This window comes from Phytophthora cinnamomi (assembly GCF_018691715.1).
Source record: "Phytophthora cinnamomi strain GKB4 chromosome Unknown Contig55, whole genome shotgun sequence".
Lineage (NCBI taxonomy): Eukaryota > Oomycota > Peronosporomycetes > Peronosporales > Peronosporaceae > Phytophthora > Phytophthora cinnamomi.
The window spans coordinates 49,728-59,966 of record NW_027150988.1 but is presented as its reverse complement, the minus strand read 5'-3'; the positions used below and the strand labels follow the sequence as shown (position 1 = coordinate 59,966).

Below are 10,239 nucleotides of genomic sequence, written 5' to 3'. Positions count from 1 at the left end.
ATGGCGGCGACAGGCAAGTGCAACGGCGGCACGTGGTAGCGTCGATGGCTTCCCTGGTCTACTGCCAAAGTCCAAGTCATCGAGAGACCGCAGCAGGAGCGAGGCGCCATTCTCGCAGCTGCTGATCGCAGCGAGACATTCCTCAGTGACAAAGAGCGCAAGTCTTCGACCCTGATTGATAGCAATGCTGTTGTCCTTACGTCCGGTGGAAACGAAGGTATAGGTTGTAAGCGTTGCAATACTGCTTGGATCCACGCCCAAGACTTACCCAAACGATTTCGTGTTACTTCCGGCGGATGATATAGAGACGGCTGCATACTTGACGGCCGAGGTGACCAAGAAGGTGGCTGAAGCTATGGCGAAGTAGAAAATAAAGGAGCGGTGGCGAAGAAACCAAAGTCGTCAAAGAAGAAGGCATCATCAATCAACCACCTTCGAGGAGCAGCGGTGCTGATAGTACAGCAGAGGACGACGGTGACAGTGTTGACACCGGAGCTGATGACAAGACCAACGCCCATCAAAAGCGAATGATTTACCGCGCGAACGAGAACTGCTTGGTGATACAAGAGGTGTTTGGTGACAACGGAACATTCCATCGAGTGAAAAGGAATCTAAGGCCGGCTGCTGGGTCAAGATCGCTGAGCACTTGGCTCATGTGCTAAACAAGAAGCTCAGCTCTGGCCGTCTTCGCAAGCACATCAACAAGCTGGAGAAGGTATATAAGAAGGAAGCCGATGCCGATCGCACCCGTTCAGGTACTTTAACGCCGTGTCGGGACATCTGTGTGTGCAACTAATGGTATGACATTTTGACAGGTTAAGAGACGATGGAGAACGCTAGCGAGAAGGAGCTTGAGCGATTGATGGGTCGCTACGTCGGGCTCAACAACGCCGAAGATATCGAAAAAGCGGAGTGTGCCGAGAGTCGAACCAAGAAAGTGGAAGCTGATCGCGTCGGTGGTGCTGCAATCCGGGATCCAGCATTCAGTGTCGTGCGACCACACAAGCAGAAATCGTCTGTGTCGAAGCGGCTGGACCCAGTGTCGTTTCTTAAAGCGCTGAGGGGCGAACGCAAAGGTGATCGAGAGCAGGATAACCGAAAATAACGAAGCACAGACACACCTGCGCCTTGATCAAATTGAGGAGATGATGCTTCAAGTGGCGAAGGTGTTTGAAGCGATTTTGATGAAGACGGCCCCGGCGGCGGAGCAGATTGCGCAGACATTTTTCTTTGAGGATGCGGCAGGATGCCAACACGTAACAGTGTCCCGAGCTGGCTCACGCAGAGCCAGTGGCAACCGCCCCTATCGCCTCGCAACCGGGTTCCCATGGTGGCGACGACCTCTACTGCTCAGTCGGCGGTGGCCGTTCGCAACCAGCACGGGGACGGTCGATCGTTCCGGGGTGTTCGAATGGGAGATGATAGTCGTACGCAGGATGGTGTACCGGTGTGTGGTCGTTCCAACTTCAAGGGGCATGGAAAAGCCACCTGCAAGTGCATGTCCATGGCCTGTCGGACTCAGGGCTCCGCACCTCCGACTCGGAGGTGCGGAGCCCTTGAGACACATCGCGATTGAGTGCGACGCGCCACAGGTCGGCACTAGGCAGCCTACCCCTCCGGCCAGAGCGGTGTGCGCGCAGCCCGGGTGTGTGTTCTGCCATGACCACGGCCACGAGGCGTATGCGTGCCCGACCCTGAAGGCGCTGCGCGAGCTGACCCCGCAACTACTGAATGCGGGAGTCGCATAGAGTCGGGTCCGCCCCTCGCCAATGATGGGGGCAGGAGGAAGGAGAGGGGGGAACCACTCCTCTAGTGGATGGCTCGGGAGTGACCGTGGGTGGAAGCCAGAGTGAGGGCGCCCCACGGTTGCGGAGGTTGAAGCAGTGGGGGAGGTCGAGTTGGATGACGCGGATGAGGACGGCGCCTACGAGGTGTACGAGGCAGCGCCGCCGGCCGCGTACGAAGAGGAAGTGGTTGAAGCGTACACGGGCGAAGAGCCTGTGCTACCAAGTGATGACTATTGGAACGGTGGGCGAGGAACGGTGTCAGCCGTATTTACCCAGTATAAAGACGTCGTGAGGAACAAGGGTCCCGAGGAAGTGACGGCGGCAGCCGTCGACGCGGGGTCCGACACGGACAGTGTGGGCAAAGGGAGGGTGGTGGTTGGCGCTAGTGCCGACCCTGAGTACGAATGGGTGGTAGAGGACGAGGCCTGGGTGAAGTGGCGGCAGTTGCCGTCGAGGAGCCTAACGTGGATTGCGAGCTCATAAATGACGTGGCAGTTGCAGAGTGCGAACTGTGGGAGGATAACAAGATGGCGGTGGCCGTCAAGGCGGACGAAGACGCGGGCGTGACTGACGAGGCGGTCGCCCACCTCGACGTGGAGACCACTATGGAGAGATTTAAGCCACCAGAACCCACACACCAGGCTTGAGGCTTGCTCTGGTGTGACCACTATGGAGCGAACGGTCGTGGAGTCGGTCGAACTGTCGAACAAGGAAAGCGGTTCGTCGTCTGAAGGATCCGCGTACGCAGACGAAGAGGTGATCGATGGAGAAGTGTTCTACACTGCTGCGTCAAGGGTAGCGCCCATGCTGGGCGGCGGTGACGAAGCCGCGGAGTCTGTTGTGGCTACCCCGCTGCGTGGCATTCTGAAAGCTAGTCTTCCACGCTGGAATGTCGACGAACCGTCGCTGAGAGGCTGGGGCAAGTCGGTCGACGTCGAGGGAACACTGTTCGCCGACTGGTGGGCGGCGTGACGACGTCCCCGAGACAGCAATTGAGTTGAACGCTCTGGAGAAGAAGGAGGGCGTATCGGAGGACGATCTGACTATAGTGGCGACAGTGCGCGAGGGCAAAATTGATGGCCCGGAACCAACGGTGAGTGCGCCTAGTGATGCTGAGTCGGGAACCGACGGCCGGGAGAAGGAGGCGCCTAACCTGGAGGTGCCTCCACGCTACAACCGCTTGTTCACGGACGAGGAGCTGGACGCCATGGAGTACGGCATTCAGGTACCGAGTGGAACGATGCTAGCCGACGTTGACACGGAGCTAGAAGAACGGTTACCCCCTCTCGACGAGGTGGAGCTCCAGCGACGAATGAAAGAGAATGCCGAATCGGCCAACGGACCGTCCTTAGAGGACATGGCAGAATTCTTGGGTGTATCGGTCGAAGTATTGGAACAGAGGCAGGACGCTGCACCTGAAGGTAGTTAGGAGTTTTAGTATTGGGAGCAGTGGTACGGTGAAGTGTTGGGGAACTCAGCAGAAACTAATCGTGCTAACCGCGACTTCAACAAGCCAGTGGCGAGCTGCGTCACAGTAAGGAGAGTGTCAGCCGAGGCCGTCTACGAGACGTTCGGCTTGTCCGAGGTCGACCCAGGGCCCGAGTCGACGACCGTTCCTGTTGAGGACGGAGCGGCCGGCCTCGTGAGCGAAGGCATTGTGAGTCTAAATATTGTAGTCCCGCTCGGGGACTGGGACAGTGAAGTCGCCGCGAGAGCCCCGAGCCCCGCCTACCCCGCGACTGACACTATGGAGCCTACTGTTGATCCGTCATCGCGCGAGAAGGCCATGGCCAGCATGGCCGTGTATCTGTTCTTGAAAGAGAAGTCGCTGGGCCGGGCGGGGATAGTTGAAACACCGTCCGTGCAGTGCGGCACGGCTGACGTTCCGCCTTTTGCGAGATAAGGCGCCGACGTTGGACTGGGAGAAGCTACTTGAGCTTGCAGGAGGTATTGACAAGGAGGGCGGAGTACCTGTAACAATTGGGAACGGATCAGAAGTTGGACAAACCAGTATTACGACAAGAATGCTGACCTAATGTGGACTAAACTAGGAGAACGGTTCGACAAGATCTGCTCGGCGAGCGCTCCGCGCCGCGTACGCCGCCGACCGGTTTATTTTTACATCTCGGCGTTATATGGAGAATCCGCGGAGGCGGTTGGTGGAGCTGCCCTCCGTCCTGAGGAAGAAAACGACGTGGTGAACTACGTGCAGATTGTAAAGCCTGAACGCCCGCCTCCAGAGCGGGGCCGTAAACCTAGCCTGGCCGAGGTAGTTATCGTTAACCTACAGGACTGTTTTGGCGTCCGTGCGGACGGTGACGAGGGGGACGACGGAGGGCCTGTCCTGCCTCACGTCGTCAAGGGCGGTCGACGCGTAGTGTGCTCCGTTGGGAATGTCAAGGCTCTGTCGAGCGGCAGCATTGACTGTCTGCCCTCGCAGATGCTAGTTGACACTGGTGCGACGCTCAGTCCCGTCAACTACCGCGTGCTGAAGCGGCTAGGACGGTATGGCGAAGCTCTGAAACCTACGACGGTCACGTGCAATGTTCTTCAGGGCACAAGCTGAGAATCCGAGTTGGATCAGCCTCCCTCTCAAACTCGGGATGGTCGAGGTGGTGGTGAACCTGCTGGTGGCCGACGAGTTGCATGTCGATGCCATTTTAGGGGTTGATGCACTGGGAGCTTTCGGCGCTGTGATTGACGTGGCTGAACGGAAGTTATTGTTGAAGAGTACCGGCGAGGTGCGCGCTCTTGGTATGATAGTAGTGCATGATACTTTCGTGGCTACGATGTGCGCGTCGGTGCGCCTGCTGCCACGGGGACAGGCCGTGGTTGTGACGGATGTGGTGGGAGATACTCCTAACGATGCAACTGTTCTCGTAGATGGTTCACTAAGTCTACCAACTACGCTGTGCGCGGCGAGAACGCTCTGTACAGTCAAGGACGGTCGAGTCGTCGTGGAAGTCTGCAATGCCTCTACGGAGGCAGTTTGGATTAAGAAGGGAACGGTAGTAGCCTCTACGTCCGTAGTGCGTTTGAGGCTGAAAGGTCGCAGGTGGCGGGTCCGCCAAGTCCGCGCGAGAGTCTGCGTGGGGAAGCAGCGGTGGCCACCTCCGTGGAAGGGAAAGTTGAGCAAGCTGCGAGACAGTTAAGGCGTCGAGGCCTGAGGTCCTGCCTGACAAGGAGCCGGTCCTTGACGGAGCCGTTCCTTGCGGTCGAGACTATCTGAGGAACAGAAAGCATTATTCCGCTGTGATTTAGACCTCTTCCGTAGCATGTTTGTTGAGTCGTCTAAAGCACCTTGGAAGGACTGACCTATTGAAGTTCAAGATCGACACGGGCGACAGTGCCCCGATCAAACAGCAACCGTACCGAGTGTCGCCAGCCGAGGGTGAGGTCGTGGCGGCCGAGATCCAACAATACCAGGAGCTGGGTTTTGTCCGTCCGTCCAACAGCCCCTGGGCCAGCCCGGTACTGATGATCAGTAAGTCAGACGGTGGCATCCGTTTTTGTATCGATTATCGCAAGCTGAACGCGGTGGCGGTCAAGGACGGTTTCCCCATGCCCCTCATCGACGAAATTATCGACGTGCTGAGTGGGGCCAAGCTGTTCTCGACGATGGATATTGCATCGGGTTATTGGAACGTGCCTTTGGACGAGGACAGCATTGCCAAAACGGCCTTCACATGGAAGTACGGTCTTTTAGAATGCCTTTCGGCCTATTTAATATTGTGCCAGCCTTCGAACGGCTGATAGAGACCGTTCTTGTAGACCTGAAATGGCGAATCTGTCTGGTCTACCTTAACGACTGTGTGATCTTCAGCGAGGATTTTCCGTCCCATTTGACCCGCGTCAGACAAGTGCTGACACGATTCCAGAAGGTCGGATTTGAGCTCAAGATGAAGAAGTGTCATTGGGGGCGGTGCCAAGTCGCCTTCCTAGGGCATATTGTAGAGGGTCTAACTTGACTCGCTACTTTTGCTTACACGTTGCGCTACGTGTATGAGGAAGCGTAAGTACTTCGGAATTACCTATGTTAATTATATTTGAATACACAATTATAATTTAAATCAGATAAGACTCCAAGTGACTTAGATTAGGTAAGATGCGAACTGTATTGTTTGTAAATTGATCTTCCTTCTAAAACTGCTAAAACTGTTTATCATCTATGTAGGGGGTTGACCGCGGCTGGCTGTCAGAACCCCGCCAATATGCACGTCTCTAATTGGTAGAAAGATGCTGCTTTCTACCAATATGATCTTTGGGTAGGTGTGGACCACTCATTGTGGTGACCCACTTCAATGTATCCATTGGTGTGATTTACACCAATGTGAGGAAGTATCTAAAACTTTTAACAGATATCTTATCTGTTAAAAGTCACAAGTGGCTTGTAGCCACTTGTGCGTGCAACCCCGTTACACCATCCCCCCCTTAAGGTTAGACGCGCGGGGTCTCCGCACGTCAATCTTCTGAATTGACCATTCGTCAATTCTCCGCGTTTGGAGAAGAAACCCGCGCTCATTCAACGATGAGCGCGCCCCAGAAGAAGAACCCGAAGGCGGTAGAGAGTCATCTCTCCATCGATGACTACGTTGAGCGCCAGAAGGCGAAGTATGGCGACGTCGTCGACTTCGACGACGATGATGAAGAGATGGAGGACGAGAAGGACCCGTCCTCAAAACGCAGAGACTCAGTGTCGAGCGAATCGCTCGACCCCCACGCTAAGATCTTTCGCCCACGTGAAGGGGACGAATCGGACGCTTCGAGTTCGAAGCGTTCGCGAACTGAGAGTGATACCCCACTCGCATCCACTGGGGCTCTAAGGTCTCCGCGCGCTGCAACTACAGCGCGTGATTCCAAAGCTCAAGGCTCTCCGCGCGCTGCGCCTGCAGCGCGTGATCCGTGGATGCCGTCCGCGTCCGAGATCTCGGACCGGTATGGGAACTCGGTACCTCCGAATGAGGTGCCGTTATACGTATGGAGCGCCATCAAGGATGACGCCGTGGCTGCCGAGCTGCACTTTGATGCGGAAACGCATCAAAGACGCGATTACTACATCGGACTCTTCCATGAGCTCCGATGGTTCCAAAGCAAGAAGACATCTTCTCGCAGCAAAGTGCCCGAATGGCAGGCACTTTGTCAAAGCTGGAACGCCTTTGTTGAGAACTTCAACAAGAAGCCGAGTGCTTGCCGTGATCGGATTAAGCAAGCGCGTGATCGCTTCGAGACGTACTCGAAGCGTGGAAAGCTGGAGCAACTCCACGTTGCTGCGGAGGGGGCTAATGTGCCGTGCGCTGTGCCCGAGGGCTTTCAGTGCACGAAGTACTTCCCAGGCGCGGTCCGCTTGAGCGACCGCGACCTGAACGGGTACACGTCGTTCCGTGTGCCCGAGAGTCTCAAAGCGCTCCGTGCTAAGTTCTTAGCACGTGGGGGTTCGGGCGCTAGCGATGATCGCAGCGCTCGTGCTACTTCCGCTGCACCAACGCGTACTGCTCCTCGTACGCCCTCACCATTTCCGGAACGCCTTCCAGCAAGACGTTCCGCGGCTCTCATGTATCTTGATGGGGAGGAAATCCTCTCCAACGAATACGAAAATGAGCCCCTTGAGGGTTCGTTTTCGGGATACTATGGTCAACAATCCGCTCAACAATCCCGCTGGCTGAGCCGCGGGCGTCACGGATCGGCGGTGGCGGGGGTGAGAACACGCCCCGGGTATGATCAACCCCGGGCTGATCAGTATGCGTCTCTCCACGACCGGGTGACCGCCGTGGAGCGTTTGCAGATCGCCGCCCTGAAGCAGGAGCTGGCGAACCAGAAGGCCAAAGTCGCGGCGGTCTCGCAGACCGCCTCGAATATCCAGGTCGAGCTGGGGACCCTAATGAAGGGGTTGCTCCAGCGCGTCCGCGCGCTGGAGGAGAGGCTGCTCGTCACCGAGGCCAAGGCTTCCGCTTCTGTCTCGGCTCCCGCCGAGGCTTCGGGTCAGCCGAGCTAGATGGCTCGTACTGCAGGTATGGCTTCAGCCGCCCGACGTAAAAGGTCGGATGGAGGGGATGCTAGACGGTATGTCTAGCGTGTATGCGTTGCCGTGCCGTGCCAACACAGTGAATGGCCCGATAAAGCGCGGAGCAAGCTTGCTTGCTCCGAAATCCGAAACTGCATGTCTAGGCAGGTTTTGTGTAGCTAACAAAACTAATGAACCAACTTTAAATTCATTTGTGTTGCTTCTGCCCGCATTGTCTGCGTTGAGCTTCTGTCTATCCACAGAAGCTGCTATTGCGTCTTGGACAAACCGAATCACGGCTTGTCTTTTGGTGATGAAACTGATTGCATCCGAGCTGAAGTCATTCAGCTCGCTCTCCGCTAGAGGCCCTGCCTCTGCGTGGTTCTTTGCGGTGTCTGCGCCCTGCGCAGACCCGTGGTCGTTGGCCTTGTTGTTGGGGGAGTCTGCGCCCTGCGCAGACTCATGTGGTTTGTTCATTCTTGCAGCTGACACTGTGCAAGTGTCAGCGGTTTTCTGCGGCTGCTGTATTGCAGTCGTAGATCCTCCCCCACTTAAAGTGGGAGCCATCACTCCGACTAAACTCGGTAGACGTGGATGCCGTATGGCATTCATGTAGAACGGTGTATGCCCGGTCGAGGTATGCACCGAGTTGTTGATGGCGAATTCCGCCATCGATAAGCACTCGCTCCAGTATTGGAACGAGTGAGCGTAACTCTTCAACATATCGACGAGCACGCGATTCACGCGCTCGGTTTGACCGTCCGTCTGCGGATGATCCGCAGTCGACATTGAAAGCTGGCTCCCAAGAAGTGTAAACACTTCTTGCCACAGGTGCGCTGTGAAGCGCGGGTCTCTGTCCGACACGATGTTGGTCGGCATGCCATGGTGTTTGAACACCATGTCGACGAACAGACGGGCTGTCTGCTTCGCGGTCACCTCTGCCGGCACCGCAGCAAGATGTACCATCTTGCTGAAGCGGTCAACGAAGACCACAACACCGGTATTCCTTCCGCTGTCCGGGGGAAGACCAAAGATGAAGTCCAAAGACATGGACTTCCAACACTCCGACGGAGTCGGTAGTGATTGTAGTGGAGCCTGCGCGAATGGCGCATGCTTTACGCGTTGGCACACCTCGCAAGCACGGATGTACTTGCGCACCCACTTATACTGGTGGTGCCAGTAGAAGTCGCGCGTGAGAAGGACGTATGTCTTCTCACGTCCGAGATGTCCCGCAGTCGGGGCATCATGATATTCGTACATGATCCTGAGTCGCAGGTCATGATCGTTCGGTACGACAACGCGATCCGCGTTGTCGTCGACTGCATTGTAAAGCAGTATTCCGTCGTGCACTCGAAAGCGGTGTGCACGCGCACGAAGGCGCTTGGGCAGCTTCTGACGAGACTTGTCAGAAGGCGCTGTGCCATAGGCCAACAAGAGTTTCGTGTCCACGTCGTGCACGTACGCGGCCTTCACATCGTCCAACAGAGACGATGTGGGTTTGCTTGATCGCATGACGTCAATGACATTGAAGTCAGCTGCTTCTGCGTAGTCCGGTCGACGTGATAACGCGTCGGCCACTACATTCAATCTTCCGGGTTTGTATTCGACCCGGAAGTTATACTCCGCAAAGAATGAGAGCCATCTCGCCATTCTTTGTGATATGTGTGGTGACTTCACTGCAGGGCGCAGTGATGCATGGTCGGTGTAGATCACAAATGGTCTACTTCCAAGCAAATACACTCGGAACTTTGCGAGTGCGTATTTCATGGCAAGGAGTTCCTTGTCATGCACCGGATAGTTGCGCTCAGCTGGCTTCAGCTGACGCGATTGGTAGTAGACGACACGATCACGGCCCTCGTGATCGTGCTGCATCAACGCGCATCCGATCGCGAAGTCGGATGTGTTACACACTACGTGAAATGGGCGATCTTGGTCAGCCACTGCCAAAATCGGCGCCTCAGTCAAGCCCCGCTTGACTGCCTGGAATGCCTTTTGGCAATCGGGTGTCCAATTCCACATAGCTTCTTTCTTAAGAAGTTGTGACAGCGGGCGGATCTTGTCCGCGTAATCCTCCACGTACTTGCACAAGTACGTGGCCAAGCCAAGGAACTGCCTTAGTTCCTTGACACTTGAAGGCGTAGGCCATTCATTGATCACTCTGACCTTCTCCGGGTCAGGGCGAACGCCGTTTTTCCCTACGAGACACCCGAGGACGGGTATCTCGCTCGCCCCGAAGATACACTGGTTCGCAGGTTTGCGTAGAGCTTATGTTTTCGCATAAGCTCAAGTAGCTTCCGGAGATGCACCCTGTGCATCTCTACGTTGGTCTTCCCGTCCACAGTTCGGCTGTGGATGAACACATCATCGAAGTAGCTCGGCGCGAAGTCGCGCACCGAGCGCAACAAGTGCGTCACGCATCTGTTGAAAGTCGCAGGGGCATTCTTAAGCCCC

The 10,239-nt window shown here is 56.0% G+C and overlaps 4 protein-coding genes across 4 annotated transcripts; all 4 read left to right on the top strand.

Annotated features, from left to right (window-relative positions):
- IUM83_12768 (uncharacterized protein) lies at positions 1–820 on the top strand (the record flags this gene model as incomplete). Its single annotated transcript, XM_067937412.1, has 5 exons — positions 1–35; positions 132–217; positions 306–343; positions 608–755; positions 816–820. 5 exons carry the CDS (start codon positions 1–3, stop codon positions 818–820), a joined length of 312 nt encoding a protein of 103 aa, XP_067788089.1.
- Positions 821–1,898: 1,078 nt separating this feature from the next.
- IUM83_12767 (uncharacterized protein) lies at positions 1,899–2,270 on the top strand (the record flags this gene model as incomplete). Its single annotated transcript, XM_067937411.1, has 1 exon — positions 1,899–2,270. The coding sequence occupies one exon, from the start codon at positions 1,899–1,901 to the stop codon at positions 2,268–2,270; it is 372 nt and encodes a 123-aa protein (XP_067788167.1).
- A 186-nt stretch (positions 2,271–2,456) lies between these two features.
- IUM83_12766 (uncharacterized protein) lies at positions 2,457–2,759 on the top strand (the record flags this gene model as incomplete). Its single annotated transcript, XM_067937410.1, has 1 exon — positions 2,457–2,759. The coding sequence occupies one exon, from the start codon at positions 2,457–2,459 to the stop codon at positions 2,757–2,759; it is 303 nt and encodes a 100-aa protein (XP_067788091.1).
- A 25-nt stretch (positions 2,760–2,784) lies between these two features.
- Positions 2,785–3,690, top strand: IUM83_12765 (uncharacterized protein; the record flags this gene model as incomplete). The annotated part of the gene is made up of 3 exons (XM_067937409.1): positions 2,785–3,012; positions 3,109–3,208; positions 3,305–3,690. 3 exons carry the CDS (start codon positions 2,785–2,787, stop codon positions 3,688–3,690), a joined length of 714 nt encoding a protein of 237 aa, XP_067788166.1.
- Positions 3,691–10,239: the final 6,549 nt, after the last annotated feature.